Here is a 17,488-nt window from a genome sequence, read left to right on the forward strand (position 1 = left end):
TGTGGTATAGTGGTTGGCCACATGTTTTAAAGCATCCAAATGTGTGTTTTGTTTGGGAATGATCTGAAACAACAATATGTGTGCTTCCAAAGGAACGGCATGCAATACATTGGATGTAATGCTCATGTATGAATGTGTTACAAATGGGTATCTACCTCAGATGGCAATCAGGGATGTCCAACAGTGATATGTGTTTGTAAAATGTGTTGACTCAGCTTTATTCAGTCAGAAATAACCATCAAAGCAATAAAAAAGCACATTAATCCAAAAGTTAAAAATCTTAAAAAGAAGAAATTAAAATCATAGGTAAACATTTACAATAAGATAAAAACTTCAATTTCTTATTCTATAATATACATATTTACAGGTTTCTAAATGTTTAAAAAATGGGTGCGTATATGCCATGCAGCTACAAGGAAGTTGCTACCTGCATAGATTATATGAGCCGAAGTGCCACTCTTCAAGGTCCTTAAAGCAATACAACATTGTCTTATGCCTAATTTCCGACAAACTGAACTAATCCACTTACGTTGGGGGAATGGCATACAATGGGCAAAAAAACATAAAATGTTCACCAGATTCTAAAGCGTCATTACAGCCAGGACATGAATCAGATGTTGATGATAATCTCCAGCTGCCGATTAAAGACAATAATGGTAGGCATCTGAAACGAAGATGGGCATACAAACTCTTGCCCAATGAATCAGGAATAAAATCTAAATAAGATTCAAACTGGGGATACCACTTAAAATCAAGGAATTGATTAGTCAATTGACCATGTGATATACAGAGAAGGGGATTATTTTTTACATAGTACTAGTAGACAGATTTCAGAAATTGTTTCTGGCCCTTTCCTAAACTCTGTGGGTTCTCCCAATAACTCTCAAGTCCCAGGATGCAAAACCATTTTTAAACATGCCTAAGCCATGGAATAGAAACTGCGTTAGGTCTTTTTTAGAATATCAAGAAGGGAGTCCCTGTAAATGGCAATCTCTGGAGTAGTCCAGATCCCTACCCAGAAGAGTAGGGGTCACACAGCTATCAGATCAGAAATGCAGTTGAACACAAGACCCAAGAAAACCGGAATCAAGGATGTACTATGTGGGCACGCAAGTATTGCTCTAGCAAAGCAATTTTTGCCCACAGACCATTTATTAGTATTACAAAATCCCCACACCTCAGCATCAAATGCAGCAGCACCCTGTGCTTTTGCCAAATAGATCTTAATAGCCGGAAAAACAGCTTTTATGGCAGTACTTTTATAAAAGCGCAAGATAGCGCCTGACCTATGTTAAAGAAGTGTCACACTTTTACTGATCTGATCCTCCCAATGTAAGTTGTTTGAGATCCTCACTCCCAAGTAATCTTTTGAACTGACCTTGCTGAAGTGGGCCTCATTTAAAATGATGGTACATCTACTTGCTGGTCCTGAACTAAACACCATTATTTTAGTTTTGCTAGCATTTAGTTCCAATTCACAATCTGCACAGAAGGATTTAAACCGGTCAATAAGAATCTGAAGACCCACTGGGGTCTTAGAGATGAGGAGGGAGCCATCTGCAAAAAAGTAGAATAGGAATTTTCTGTCCATTCAGGGACGGGGCATCATTTTGACAGAGAGACACAGCTTGTACCACCTCATTTATGAATAGAGCAAATAGAGTTGGTGTCAAGACACATCCTTGGCGAATCCCGGCAAAATGGGAATATGATCTGTTAATTCTCCCTGATTACCCCATCTCACCTGAGCATATGTGTTCTCATGTAGCCATTGTAGTAAGTAAATTCGATTGGCCGTAGTGACCATTCTATGCAAAGCTTCCCATAACTTTTTTCTGGGGTCCGTATCAAAAGCGGACTGAAGGTCCACAAAGACAACATATAGACTTTGCTTAGAAAGGACTAAATATTTCCAGTATAAGAGCATCAGCCTGAAAACCTGGTCCACCGTACTAATTTTGGGTCAGAAGCCCATCTGGAGTGAGGATAACACCTGATTATTTTGAGCCCAATCAAGTAGCTTATCCAGAAGCTGCTTAGCAAAGATTTTCTGAAGGTTGTCTAGGATTCTAAAAGGTCTATAATTAGAAGGGGAACTTACGTCACCTTTTTATAGATAGGAATTATTTTGGCCCCTTTCCAGGTATGGGGTATTGGGCCCCCAGCTGCTATAGTGTTTGAAATCATATTTATGTACCAGGACCATATTACTGGTTCAGATTTGTAAAGATCCCCCGGTATCTTATCTGGACCTGGTGCTTTAGCAGATTTTAGGGAATGAATTGCAGCAAAAGTTTCCTCCATTGTAAAAATAACTGGGTCAGCAAGATTAAGAGTATCCTTTCCTTGATCATCAGGGAGATGATGTTTTTAACCATCTGCTGTGTGTGGGGGTTCGTAAATTAAAGGATTGCTAGGTGGAGCATGAAGTTTGGTAAAGTGATCCACCCAGCTCTCAGGTTGAATGTGAATGCGGATTGTACTCTTGCCCCCTCTATGTCTATGATACAGTAACTTCCAAAATATCGCATTGTCATTATGCTTAATTGCATCTAGCAAGCTATGCCAGGTTTTATTTTCTCAGCTTTTTTTTTGCCTGTGTTATGGTGTCATTGTAGGTAAATTTGGCTTGAGAACGGGACATAATGGCTGATTTTAATGCTAATTTGGCCTTGGAGCATTCGTTATCAAACCACTCGCTAGTTTTATAGTTATCATCAAGGTGCTTAGTAGGAGTCTTCCTATAAAAAATATTTTGCAATTTCCTCATCATTTCTTTGTGGATGCTAAGAATTGGAATGTTGCTGATTTCGAACTCCTCGTAATCAGCCATAGCATCAACAAACAGTTGGTAAATACCCTTGATCAAATAAGGATTGGGCATTACTTTAGGCCAGCTGACGTGAGTATGACTATTATCCAAAAGAGGCTCCGGGACCTCAGTAAGGTGAATGTTCTGCGATCTCCTAAATGCACCACTGTATAAAGTGAGGAGCAGAGGATTATGATCGCTCTCGTAATGAGAGTCCACCTTTATGTCTTTTAAAGATGGCCATAACCTGATATCCACTAGAAAGTAATCAATAACACTTAAGGACTGACCTCGCTTAAAGGTAAATGCAGTGCTCAAGTCAGAGTGGGTACGGCCATTGCAGGCCCTAAGTCCATATTTAAGACACAAGGATGTCAGCTGTAAAGCAGCACGGGAGCGAGTACATAATCGCTTGCTAATTAATTGTGGAATACCCCAAAGTTTATCCTCTTTGACCATTAGATCAGTGCTTAAACAAGAGGGTCCAAAAGTGCAATTCATATCCCCTGCAACCACTAATTTAGTCAAAATGCAGGGTATCCATATACTCAGACAGTTGAGCTATAATCTGTGACTCTAAGCCCCGTGGAACAGACCTGGCATATACATTAATTATAGTCATTTTAAAATCTCGATCAAATATAAGCTGGATGCCCAATAAGTCGGGGGAATCTATTTTTAGTGCAAAATGTTCGCACTGTAATTTCTTGTTTATCAGTATCAATAGACCCCCTATGGCACTTCCAGTGCCCCCTGCGCAGGCTGAGCTGCGGCATAATATGATAAAAACCCATTCAAGGAAACTGGATCCTCCTTCCATATCTCCTGGAATAGGCATATGTCCTGTTTGTTTATATAATTGACCCACTCGGGATCTCCCAGCTTCCTGCCTAACCAAGCCAAATTCAATGACATAATGGAGAGTACAGAATTAGTTGTTAGTAATCTCGACCTTGGACACTGAGCTTCACTATGGTTTTTAATCTCATCTGACACCCCTAATTTTGCCTCAGAGGTCCGAATTAAAGTGATTAGATAGGGATCAATATGTAGTCAATCAACCGTACGTAATGCCTGAGAGAAATTTACTGCAGGAATCAGGGCACGCTCCTGAATACAATCAGACTTTCCGCAAGCTGGGTCGCCATATAGTGTACATGGACTGCCAGTTGGCGGAAAATGTTTAAGTCTAATACCAACCCCTCTGGGATTCCTGAGATAGCAAGTGGCTAATTCAAAATCAATTAATTTATCCAGCAGCAGCCTGTCCACAAAACAAATAGAAATAAAGTCAAAGTTTGAACCAGATTGGCTATGTCTGCCCACCTCAAGAATATCTGCACTAATAAAAGGAAAACAATTCCTCTGAACTTGTAGCCAATAGATGACCTTATTTAACAAAGAATCATAGGTTTCCTGAGAGCCGGGGGGCAACTTAGGCACCTCAATCATATGGATGGTGCCTCCTTTGCTCCACAGGCCTCCCCTTGGTTCCTTAAAGACTGATCATCTCATACCAGCCTGGCACACAGTATCATCAGATGATGCAGTGTAATGTTGTGTGTGAGTAGCTATCCCAGCAGGCACCTGAGTGCCAGCGGCCCCCCAGGTACCCTCAGTATAATCAAGAAGCTGAGCTTTAACAGGCTTCTCTAACCCAGTGATATTCCTGTCCTTTATAACAGCATTATCCTTCCGCTTTACAATCACAGGCGCAGTCAAAGATCCCTTAACATTGGGTGCAGGGGGGCTCTTGGGAGGAGACGGTGTAGAGAGCCCTCGGGGATGTTTAGTAGCTTGAATCCTAGATTTAGGCACATTAAAATCAGTGGGCAAACCCTCTAGAGCAGGCCAAACCCCGCCCCTCAAGCAATTACACACACACTTTTGTGCCAGATCCCCCGTTAGTTGGTTCTTCAACAGCTGCACCAAACTGTTGACTTCATCCAGCTTCTGAAAAATAGAGGCCAGATCAGATTCCCCACAAGACGGAGACAGTCTACCCAAGTTCAAAGGCAATTTGGCTGCAATGTTCTCATCAACACAGACTTCAGGTTGTAGATGTGTAGCACAATCATGGGGCCTCCCCTTCTCCGCCAGAGGCCCATACTGATTAGAACACGGAACATTCGGAATCATCAGGACCTCAGGGCTGAGTGGTAAGCTGTCAACCTCTTTCCCTGCAAAAAGGACATCTGCATCACAGGATGCCAGTCCAAGTCACTGCGCAGGGTAGTAGTCAACGCAGTAGATGAATTAGATCTAAGAACTTGGGGTGCCATATTTAAACCAATCTCCACAGAGGAGTCGAGTGGCTGCAACTTTTTCTTCAATATATCTGGAATTCTTTTAGCAGAAGTACCGAATTTGTTTACCACTGGAGTGGACAGGGACATCCACAGCTTTATGCTTCCCCATCTCCAGCAACAGATGATATCAGTAGACCAGTAAATAGAACCTGCAATCAGCTTCCAGGAAATAGGAAAAAGAAAAGCTTACTTCACAAAGGTCAGAGGAGTGCACCCAGCCCGGCCGCTATCAGGCCCGTTCTTTGCACGGGCCCATGGCTGGGTGCGTCCTGCGCTGCATGAATTCAACTGCACTTATAAGCGCGGGGAGAGGCAAAGGAGCCTGGGGGATGTGGCCCCACCCCAGGCACGATGAACATTTGAGTCCCAACAGCTGTCAGCGCATTCCGCGCTGCGTGAATTCAATTGTGCTTAGAAGCTGGAGGAAAGGCAAAGAAGTCAGGGGGATGTGGTCCCACCCTGGGCAAGGTGACCGTTAGAGTCCCAGCAGCTGTTAGATGTGTTGACTCATTTGATGTGTGTAGTTGTTTGATTTTGGGGACATTACATTTCATATGACACACAGAACTCAGGGATGATTGAGGATGGCTGATGAGTGCTATGTCGGATACGTTACTCCTCATATGTCATTAATTTGTTGGTTACGACTTTATGGTGGATTGTTTGTGAACTACCCATTTTTCAGCCATGTGTACATGTTTGGTACGTACAGTGTTTGAGACACTGTGCTTTAATTTCACTCATAAAATGTTATGTACACTGTCAGTTAGACTCCCAGGAATTACTTATGTTACTCATATTGCTGTGGTGGACCTGCTGCCCTGGCTACATGTGTTCACATATTTTCAGATATGCATTCCACAGAAGTGTTCAGTTCAAGTGTGTGGGCATGTGTACCCTGTGTCAGGATTGGGCTCCATGGTGTTACGGTTTTGTGCGGATCTAGTCAGGAGTCTGTTAGGGGCACCCCTTGAGTTCACAGAGTATCTCGCAAGGAATTAGTGTATCAAAGCAGAAGAGTAGCTAAAAGCATACAAGGGGAAAGGCCAGCTATGGTAAGGCAGAGAAAACTGAAAAGTGAAGGCAGAGCAACCTTAGTTGTTCCATTACTGGCCTTTCCATATTTGTTCAAAGACGCAGGGCTTATCACTAAGATTGTACACAGGGTAGGGCTCAGAACTTCCCACAGCAACACGGAACGTCAGTGCCTCTGTGTAGATTCATCTTACAGCTAGTCACCAGGCAAGCCCCATAGAAAGGAGGCAGCAGAAGTGATTCTGTGTCTGGATCCTTAGGGCCCAAACAAGGATTGTACTTACGTACACGAGACTAGCCCTTGTTGGTCCTGCTGGAGACACAGTGGCAATTCCTGGAATAGCACACTGTCACTGTTAGGCACTAATGACTACTTGCAACACTAGACAAAGGATGGGGGCTGGATTTGCCTCCTGGAATCCAGGAAAACACTTCTAGACAGGTGAGGACTGATAGGACACTTACCAGACATGATAACCCAAGAGGAAACAGAAAGCGAGGAAACCAACTAGGAGGCAAAGCCAGGCACAAGGAACAGGCTCAGGTTGACGCAAAGGCTGGAACAGGAATGGGTAACAGAAAGCAGGCTCTGAAAGGAAGAAACACAAACAAGGCTGAGAAACAGGGAGCAGACTCTGACTGGAACAAGCAGGAACAGGACTGGGTAAACAGAGAGCAGGTTCAGGCGTAATCAGGACTGTGACACAATCCAACAAGGGGTCTGGAACACAAATGAATTGTACTCCAATGCACGGCGAGGAGCTTCAGGGAATGGCAGCTTCTAAGCAGTTCCAGGCAGCAGCAAGGCCAGGGCAGAGTCACATGGCTGGGCTGCACAAGGCAAGTCACAGGTATGTACAGCTTCAGTCTCTCACAAGTCCTGGAGGAGAGAATGCTGTATAAAGGGATAACCAGACTTTTTCCATAGGAAGCAATGGACAGGGGATTACAGGTCTTGCCAACTAAAAGGCAGTGCATTATGGGACCTGAAGCCCATGCAAGCTAATATAGTTCTTCTATAGCATCCCATAAGAAAAAGGGAAGCAAACAGGAGTCAGAAAGGGACTCTGGGTAAGTGTTAATGATGATTCCCAGGGTACAGATAGTCCAATTACAGTGCCCCCTACAGATGGGAGGGCAGAGACTTAACAAATGGCAGTGGCAGGACTTTTTTCCAGGGATGGACTGCGCAGGGCATGTGTTGTGAACATTGGTTGTCATACCTGGGACACTCATGCTATCCATTTTCAGAAATGATGCCCCTCTTGTCACACAAGCTTCTTGCAGAGATTGCAAACATCACATTTACTAATGTCGGGTCTGTTCATACATTCCTGTTTCCACTGATATTTCGTATCCACTGCCTCATGTATGGGGCGCTTATTTAACTAATGATTGGAGATGTCATAGTTGTGTGTAGTGCTACAGGAGACCATGTTGGCAAGTGGATCTGTGTCATTTGCTGTGGTCCATTGATTTTGTCTTTCATATGTGAAATTCAAAAGATTAATATTTTTTATATGTGTGTGATGTTTGCTGTGCAATCATGCGCATCACATGTGATGTTGCATCAGAACAAGTCAGATTTGTCTTTGTAACATACTCCCTGAGGTAATACTCACATTCCTAAAGAACATGTGATGGAGGAAGAAGAAACCAGAGCAGGATTGTGTGATCAAGTAAGGTGTTTAATTACATATCCTAACAAGGTGTGTAGAGTGACTATTGGCTGAAAAGATTTTGAGCAATTTGCTGTCTGCGGTGCATTCCTGCAGCTATGTTTTGATGTTCCCCCTCATTTTCCCTGGCACCATCCACCTCCTCCTCAGGCAGTTCTTGCTCTGGCTCAGACAGGGGGATGTTCCCCCTCACACAAATGTTGTGCAGGATAGCACATGTAAGTATGATTTTGCAAACGATGTGTGGGGGATATAGGAGGCTGCCTCCTGTGATGTCCAGGTACCTGAGTCTGGACTTCAGGATGCCAAAAGTAATTTCTACAATGGTGCGTATCCTCCGATGTGCCTCATTGTAGGCATTCTCTGCTGCTGTGCTTTGGTTGGGGAATGGGGTCATGATCCATGGCTGGATCCCGTAACCCTGATCTGCTGCAAAAGATAATAGGATTGAGTATTTTGGTAGTGTTTGCAGCAGGAATGTCATGTAGCATGGCAGTTGATATCTTGTGTCGTCTGTTTCTCATTTGAGTTTGTGGTATTGTGTGAGATACTGGGCTTCTGTGAGGTTTTTTCTGTAGTGGGTTGTTTGACTTGACAACTTGTGTTTGGCTGATTGACCTGGGATCGATGATTTTGTTTCCAAACTGCTGGTCAGTATGTATGTACCATGCATTGTGTAGTGACAAACATGTTTTAGTGTGCTTTTACCGGAGGGGACATGATACTTCTACACACACAATAGATTGCTATGTGGTGGTAACATGGTTGCACTACATGGTCTGGACATATGTCACTGCAGATGAAATGCAACAGTGAGGTCCTTTGATTTGGCCTGGTGACATTGCACAACACATCTCCATAAGATGGCAGCACTGAGTTGTTCAGTACTGACAATTCAGAATTGTCCCATGTGTTACTTGGTTCTAGTCAAACCTTTGTTGTTCCCTCTGCCAGTGGCTCATGTACAACCGTGCACCTACACTGCCAAACTTGCTCCTGGTAACCTAGGTAACTGCCTTGTGGATGTGGTTGTATCGGTACAGGAAGAGCCATCTCCCTGTACATATGTTATTTTGATGGACAATTGGCTCTTCCAGTGTGTGTAGCAGTGTGCAGTTTGCATTAGTGGCACATCAATATGTGTTCATAGCACAGTCCATTTCCTTATTGCTACCTGGCAACTGCACCCCAGGAGTGATGTATGATGTTGGGACTGCCTCAGTATTTCTGTGTCACCTACATGTGAGTCTGCATCATCATGCTATGTGTCTCATGGTGTTTGACCTGCAGCAACACACATTTCACACCCATTTCATGCTACATATTGCTTTGGAGGGTGTTGGATTAACTGTATGGCCCAATGTAATTGTAAAATGTTAATCTTCCAAGTTGTACTTCCATTGCAGGCCATGTCATTGTCACTGTGTGCTCTGATATTGGTCCCTTGTAGCTCTCGAGTGGCAGCTAATGTTTGCGGCAGCCGTCATTTGTCCAAAGGTGTGTATCCCATTGTGTCAGGGTGTGCTACATAATTACCTGTGTCACACTTCAGTGTCTTCCTGCCCATGTGTCAATTTAGTGGAGTATATATTGTGTGTCCTATAGGTTTGCTGTGCTGTTTGCATATTCCTGGGTTTATGGAGTTACCTACAAGAAGGCCATTGCCATATTGTTCATCTTGGAAGTGCTGATTGATTGTGATGTGGCAGAATATGAAGGAATCATGTACACTCCCAGGATACTTGGCCAAGATGTTGGTAAACAATCCCTGGTTGTCTACTATGGACTGCGCATTGATGGAGTGGGTGTGCTTTGTGAACCAGAATAGATGCTCTGTTCCTGCAGGTGGTACGATCCAGACATGGGTGCAGTCAACTGCACTAAGCCCATGCAAGAAGCCATGGTTTTGATAAAACTCCTGTTTTATATCCTGCTGCTTCTGCTGGGTGTTGGGGAAGCTTATGTGGCAGAGTGTGAGGGAGATGAGGGCATCTAAGACCTTGGGCCGCAAGTTGGAAAATGAGGGCTGTGATACACCAGTGACCAGGGCACCCGTTGTTTGAAAGGAGCCACTTGCAAACATACGCAGAACAGCTAGCAGCTTGGTCACCTGTGGTATATTGTGTGGTGTCTGTAGGCTGGCTGTTATTTGTGGCTCATTTTGGTGCAGCAGCTGCTGTATAGCTTCCCAGTTGAGTCTATACCTGCGGATGATGTCCTGTTCCCTGAGGTCAACGGAGGGTTTCCTGTTCCTGAAGACCCTCTCATGCCTTCTGCCTTGCCTTTGGGGGTCACGTTGGGGTGGCAGTGGCTGCTGCTGTTGGTCCTGTGCTTTGAGTCGTCTAGCAAGCTGCATCAGTAGCACTTCCATGTTGTCATGTTGGGCTATGATGTTGCTTGTGTTTGTTTTCTTTAAGTAGTGGTGTTTTTGCCTCAGTTTACTCCCTGCCTTGACCCAGGCATTAAAATTTGATGCAAATCGGGCTTTGCGTCATTTTTTGGGTCCGCCTCTCACCTGTGCTTCATTTTTGCCCTGTTGGATAAATATGGCGCTAAGGTGTTTGAGACATTTTTTAGATGGGAATGCCCACCTTGCATCTCATTGACGCAACGCGGTTTCACACATCCTTAAAGTGATGCAGACTCCATATTTTTGATGCCAGATTGGTCTAGCATCATAATATAGATATGAAGTTAAGTTTGCACTGGATTTGCGTAAACAAAAGTGATGCAAATCCAGCACAAACAGAGTATAAATACGGGCCCAAGTCTCCTGAAAGCAAAGAAACAAAAAGTTTGACACAACCTCCATCTAGGGAGAAAGGAGCAAATTGGCATGAAGGCATTCCACATTCCATTAAAGAATAATGTGATCAGAAGGCTGTTCAATAGTTGATAACTCTGAATTAACATCTTCCACTCCCCCCATCTAATGACGTCAGCATCCGATCGCACGCTGACATCATTAGAGGCCGCCCGATGCACTGGAAGCCATTTGCTTCCAGTGCGCCGAGGGAGGAGGTAAGTTTCTCCTCCTGCCGAGGGGCGATTCCTCTAAGAGAGGCATCGGGGAAAGGAAAGGGTTTTCCTTTCCCTTGATGGCTCTTTCAGTATTCCTGGGGCCCGATCGCATAGGCACCAGGGATTTTGTTTATGTATTTATTTTTGTATGTTTTATGTGTCAGGGAGCGGACCTTAGGCAAGGGTCACTCCCCTAAAGGAGCATAATGTTTTTTGCCATTTCTGCCCCCAGGGGGACAGATCGGCCTCTTACTTTTAGGCTGATCTGCCCTCAAGAGGGAAGGAAGCCACTGGAACACCAGGGATTGTTATTGTGTGTGGTTTGTGTGTATGGGGGCAGCCCCTTGGGGAAGGGTCACCCCCCAAAAGGGGTAAAGCACTTTTGGGCAGTTCTGCCTCCCTTTGGGGCAGATCGGTCTATTTTTTTAGGTCCATCTTCACCCAAGGGAGGCAGAATCTACTTAGCACCAGGCATCTTGTGTGTGTGTGTTTTGTGTGGGGGGCACCCCATTGGGCAAGGGTCGCCCCCCAAAGGGGGCAATATATTGTATGCCATTTCTGCCCACCTTGGTGGCAGATCAGGCAATTTGTTTTTTAGGGCCATCTGCCCCCAAAGGAGGCAGAAGCCACCAGGACACCACGGATGTTTTTTGTGGGGGGTTTTATGTGTGGGGGGTGGCCCTTTGGGGCAGATCAGACTAGATATTTTTAGGCCCTCCTGCCCCTGAGGGGGGCAGAGACCATTAGACACCAGGGAAAATTTCCAAATGTTAGGTGGAGGGGTGTTTGTCAACCAGCAAAGTATTGTGATTATAACAGTTTATTTCTTCTTGTTGTTCTAGTTCAAAGCTTTTGCTTCCTTTGCTGTGCTTCCTTGCAAGTTTAGCGGTGGTTGACCTGCAGTGTGCATAGCTGCATGTTTTAGGTCAGTAAAAACAATTTGCTTCAAAGGAGTATTGTTGCCATGCATGAATGACATGTTTGTAGGTGCTGTACTAAATGCAGGATTGTGTGTGAAATTGTTCTTAGATTTGTGCATAATGATATTTGTGTTGTCTTATGTCAAATTTGTTTTTCTTTTTTCTGTTTAGTGGGATATCATCGGCGATTGCTGTGTCTGTGCAGAGTAGTTGTTTTGAGTCTAGCTTTTGCAGGCAAGTGAGTGGTATAGTTTTTAAGTACAAAACTCTTTGTGATAAAGCCACACTTTGTTTATTACTTATTTTAGACAGTGCTGGTTGTTGTTGGCACATTTGTCAAATTACACTTCTTAGAAAGGATCATGGCTAGCTGCAGAGTAACCACACAGCAGGCTGTTGACATGCTAATGGAGTTATTTTCTGATCACAATTATGAGACTGACTCTGCATCTGAGGCAGAGGAGGAAGTGAGAGATTCTGGCAGTGATTTTTCTGTCCAAGAGGAAACCACTCTCAGTGCAGATGAAGGGCCTGTTTTAGGGGAGAACACTGATGTGCCAATAGTGCAGCAGCCTGGGGCTGAAAGGTTTCCCATTGGAAGACCTGACACCTCGGTTGCCCAAACATTGAGCAGCCACAGTTGCCTGCCTTTACTGGTCTCCCAGGGTGTAGAGTGAATACGGAAAACATTTTGCTTATCAATTCCTTTGACTTGTTTATGTATTTTTGGAAGAGATTGTTGAGCAGACTCATTTATATGTGGAAGAGTATTTGAGGGACAATGCTGCCAGACTTAGGCCTCAGTCTGGAGCTACCCCATGGATTTCCACAAATCTGGAAGAGATGAAAAAGTTCTTGGGTATGACTTTTTTGATGGAGTTGTGTGGGTAAGAAAATGTTGGGAGTTCCACACAAGCCACACCTCCCTGGACTCCCTAGGGTGTCTAGTTTTCCAAAATTTCTTGATTTGGTAGGTTTCCCTAAATGACCACCGCATCCGGGACCAAAACCGCAGGTCCCCCCCCCCCCCCACCACAGACAAAGAAGTCGTTTTGTAATTGATCATTTTGATGTGTCCACGTTGTGTTTTGGGGAATTTCCTAATGTAGTACTAGGTTTACCCGCATTAGTGAGGTGCCATTTTTATCAGGAGATGTCACTAGGAGGAATGCTGGGTGGAGGGAAATGTGTGGCTCCTCTTTGATTCCAGAACTTTCCATCAATGAAGTGTGAGGAAAAAGTATTTTTAGCCAAATTCTGAGGTTTGCAAAGGATTCTGGGTAACAGAACCTGATGAGAGCCCCACAAGTCACCCCATTCTGAATTCCCCTAGGTGTATAGTTTTTAAAAATGTCCAGGTTTGCTAGGTTTTCCTAGATGCAGACTGAGCTAGAGGCCAAAATCCACAGCTAGGCACTAGGATAGTTTTCTATGGGAAAATGTGATTTGTCCATGTTGTGTTTTGGGGCATTTCCTGTCGCAGGCACTAGGCCTATCCACACAAGTGAGGTACCATTATTATCAGAAGACCTGACTTGGGGGAATGCTAGGTGGAAGGAAATTTGTGCCTCCTCTCAGATTCCAGAACTTTCTGTCACCGAAATGTGAGGAAAAAGTGTTTTTTTTTGCCAAATTGAGGTTTGCAAAGCATTCTGGGTAACAGAACCTGGCCAGAGCCCCACAATTCTGAATTCCCGTAGGTGTCCAGGTTTGCTTGGTTTTCCTAGGTCCCGGATGAGCTAGAGGCCAAAATCCACAGCTAGGCACTTTGCAAAATACAGGTCCGTTATCTTTCTGAAAATATGATGTGTCCATGTTGTGTGTTGCAGGCACTAGGCCTAACCACACAAGTGAGGTACCTTTTGTATCGGGAGACTTGGGGAAATGCTGAGTAGAAGGAAATTTGTGGCTCCTCTTTGATTCCTAAACATTCCATCACCGAAATGTGAGGAAAAAGTGTTTTTTTGCCACATTTTGAGGTTTGCAAAGGATTCTGGGTAACAGAACCTGGTGAGAGCCCCACAAGTCACCCCATTATGAATTCCCCTTGGTGTCTAGTTCTTAGAAGTGTCCAGTTTTGCTAAGTTTTCCTAGATGCTGGCTGAGCTAGAGGCCAAAATGCACAGCTAGGCACTTTGCAAAAAACAGGTCAGTTTTCTTTGGGAAAATATGATGTGTCCATATTGTGTTTTAGGGCTTTCCTGTCATGGGCACTATGCCTACCCACACAAATGAGATACCATTTTTATCTAGAGACTTCGGGGAATGCTGGGTGGAAGGACATTTGTGGCTCCTCACAGGTTCCTGAACATTGTATCACCGAAATGTGAGGAAATATTTAGTTTTTTGCCAACTTTTAAGGTTTGCAAAGCATTCTGGGTAACAAATCCTGGTGAGAGCCGCACAAGTCACCCCATCCTAGATTCCCCTCCATGTCTAGTTTTGAACAATGCACAGTTTTGATAGGTTTCCTTAGGTGCCGGCTGAGCTAGAGTCCGAAATCCACAGCTAGGTACTTTGCAAAAAACAGGTCAGTTTTCTTTGGGGAAAATGTGATGTGTCCATGTTGCGTTTCCTGTCGCGGGCATTAGGCTTACCCACACAAGTGAGGTACCATTATTATCGGGGGCCTGGGGGAACACAGAATAGCAGAGCAAGTGTTCTTGCCCCTTGTATTTCTCTACATTTTGTCCTTCAAAATTTAAGACAGTGTGTCCAAAAGATGTCTGATTGACAAATGCCTTGTAAATTCAAAATGCACAATTCAGTGTTCGTACGACACTGAAGGGGTGGGGCGGCGCATTGGTGGGATTAACGGAGAGGGAGGGGGGTTAAATTAAAAATAAAAGTAAAAAAACACTTACCTGTGCCGCCACTGCCTTCACCACTGAGCTGCTCCTCTTCTCTTCCTGAAGGTGCAGGCTCCCATCCTGCCCTGCGCCAATCCTGACGCTGCTCAGAGCAGTGTGAGGATTGGCTGGGAGAGCTCAGCCAGGGCACTCCCAGACAGACTGGGAGTCTGTGCAGGCTCTCTTCAGACAGGCAACTGTGTTGGGCTGGAGAGAGCCCTGTGCGGATGTGTACATGTACTCTGAGGGGGAGTGCTGAGCACTCCCCCTCACACTTGTCACCCTCAAGGCCCTGCTCCTTTTCCACAAAAACGATAATAAACAGAGTTTATTATCATTTTTGTGGAAAAAGGATTGCAGCTGATTCTGCTGGCGGGGGAGACACTCCTCCACCATTGTGGAGTAGCCGCCCTTGGGTATTTTACTATAATTTCAGCATTGCTCACCAGGAATTGGGATTCAGCAATGTATTCCTTCTGTATTGCCAATTTCACTTTCTGGTGGAAGGGATTTAAAGAAAGATGTGAGCTTTGGACATATTACTTTTAACAGCAGCCAATTTAAAATATGTTCATCCAAGATCGCTTTCTCTGTTTTTTTGAGGTGGGTTGTTTTTGGCCATATGCGTGGATTCTGGTGCAGCTTCTCATGCTATGATTGATTGGTAACCCTCAAAAGCTAGTTAAAGACTAATTAAAGTTGACCTAGTCTCCAATCTGGACCAGACGTCACTTAGTTTAAAAGCGACAAATGTGGTAGACTCATGAATAACTGCACAAGTAATGTGAGATAAAAAGCAGAAAATGTACAGGCATTTAAGTTCAAATAAGCAGCCCCAACATCTTCCTATTCACAGTTTGTAGCTTACAGATCGACACAGATGCCAGGATAATTTTCAAACTGTTTGGCTAAGCTGTTTCTGTTGGAAAATGGCCCTCTGAAGGGTCACCCCAAATGTTTTACCTGTCTCCTCTTTTTCTGACCTCTTTTTTGTTGGCTTTAGAACTCTGGACACTTCACTTGCATATGCTCTCTCCCTAAAAAGAAGGTAACATTGGTTCCTGCCCATGGCATATTTAATTTACTTGTAAGACCCAGTAAAAGTGCACTAGGGGTGTCCAGGGCATGTAAATTAAACTGTACTAGTGGGTCTGCAGCACTCGTTTTGCCACCCACATAAGTAGCCCCTTAACCATGTCTCAGGCCTGGTATTGCATGGCCTGGGTGTGCAGTTTCACTGCCACTTCGACTTGGCATTTAAAACTACCTGCCAAGCCTGAAGCTCCCCTTTTTCTTCATATATGTCACCCCTAAGGTTGTCCCCAAGTAACCATAGGGCAGGGGGCTCTGTAAGTAAAAGACAGGACATGTACATATGTGTTTTATGTCCTGTTAGTGACAAACTCATAAATTCGTTTCCACAGCTGTGAGGCATGCTCCTCTCACAGACTAGCATTAGAACTGCTCTCATATACTTTTAAGTGGTAGATTCTGATTTAGAAGGAGTAGCCATGTCATGTTTAGTATGGCCAGAATGGTAATAGAAAATCCTGCTTACTGGTGAAGTTGGATTTAAAACTACTATTTTAAAGATGCCACTTTTAGAAAGTGGGCATTTCTCTGCACTTACTGCCATCTGTGCCTTACAGCCTGTCTCCAATCCACATTTGGTCTGTGCTGGCTTATAGCTCCCCTTGTGCATTTGACCCAAACAGCCATAAACACAGACACTCCAACACTTCTGCGTTCTGAATGAGTCTTTCTGGGCAGGAAGGGTAGAGGGGCTCTCTCTTCCACTTCTAAGGCCTGTGGCCTGCCCTCACACAAAGGACTGTTAACCTCCCACAGTGATCCCGGCAGAAAGGACTGGGCTGAAAGGGCAACTTGTGCACTTCAAAGCCCCTCTAAGGTTCCCCCCACTTCAAAGGCATTTTTGGGCATACATACTTGGTCTCTGCCCCCCCCCCCCCCAAAATAGACACTTCTGGATTTACACCTAAACTCTGTCAGAGGAAATGCCTGGCTTCCCAAAGGAATCATCTGGACTGCTTTGCTGAAGAGGACTGCAACACTGCTTGTTGCCCTTCTGCCTGCTGGCCTCTGAATTTGTTGGAAGGACTCTCCCTTCCCCAGAAGGTCTCTCGAAGGGCTTGTATTGAGCTTGCCTCCTGTTCGGAAGTCTCAGGCCAACAAATACGTCACCTACTAGCTTCAAGCTATTTCTCTGACTTCAGTGACTTCAGTACCGACTTCAGCAACTCCAGCACTGAAGCTGCTGCCCGATGCCACACCACTGCCTGCTCCTGCTCTGTGGTCCTTGCTGAACGCAACAACCATGGCTTGCAATACAAGTCTGATGTCACCACAAAGCAGCTGACAGTGTGATCACAACACTGTGATGTCAACATATCACATCTTGACTGACTGGATCCATCGATCCCGCTGGGTCACAAGGGAAAAACTCCTCTCTTCTGACACCTCACCAGCTCTCCCTTCAATCGGACTGAACCGATGACTCGCCTCCCCTGCCTCACAGTGCAGAACCGACTATTCGCCCTCCCCGGACGCTGTAAGGGACTGAGGCCGCAGCAGCTCCACTGACTCATAACCTCCATGACTCTGTGCAATATCTTTGTTTCTTCGTTTTCAAAGGTACTGTGCCTAAGGGTCCGAGTGACTCTGTGACCAGTGCCTATGGCGTCCAATAATTAGAAATGACTCCGTCAATGATGCCGTGATAGCCCCAGTTGGAACTATTGTGTTTATAAGTGCTTTAGTGGGATTTAATCTTTAAAAATGTATAGCTTTGCTTGTGTACATTGGATTTTCATAGTTTTGACCTTATTTTATTCAGATAACTATT

The 17,488-nt window shown here is 44.6% G+C and overlaps 1 protein-coding gene across 1 annotated transcript; it reads right to left on the reverse strand.

Annotated features, from left to right (window-relative positions):
* Window positions 1–4,318: 4,318 nt before the first annotated feature.
* Window positions 4,319–10,206, reverse strand: LOC138287208 (putative nuclease HARBI1). Its single transcript, XM_069227568.1, has 3 exons — window positions 9,483–10,206; window positions 8,120–8,264; window positions 4,319–4,616 (listed from the first exon to the last, which is right to left on the reverse strand). The coding sequence occupies exons 1-3, from the start codon at window positions 10,204–10,206 to the stop codon at window positions 4,319–4,321; spliced, it is 1,167 nt and encodes a 388-aa protein (XP_069083669.1).
* Window positions 10,207–17,488: the final 7,282 nt, after the last annotated feature.

This window comes from Pleurodeles waltl, chromosome 4_1 (assembly GCF_031143425.1).
Source record: "Pleurodeles waltl isolate 20211129_DDA chromosome 4_1, aPleWal1.hap1.20221129, whole genome shotgun sequence".
NCBI classification, from domain to species: Eukaryota; Metazoa; Chordata; class Amphibia; order Caudata; family Salamandridae; genus Pleurodeles; species Pleurodeles waltl.

What these genes read in the sequence shown, in the direction of transcription:
- LOC138287208 (XM_069227568.1), bottom strand. Translation starts at nt 10,206, where the DNA reads ATGGAAGTGCTACTGATGCAGCTTGCTAGACGACTCAAAGCACAGGAC. An exon ending in TGGCAATGGCCTTCTTGTAG is followed by an intron (nt 8,265 to 9,482) that starts GTAACTCCATAA and finishes TATCTTTTGCAG; the next exon opens with CAGATCAGGGTTACGGGATC. An exon ending in ATCCTGAAGTCCAGACTCAG is followed by an intron (nt 4,617 to 8,119) that starts GTACCTGGACAT and finishes GCCTAAATCTAG; the next exon opens with GATTCAAGCTACTAAACATC.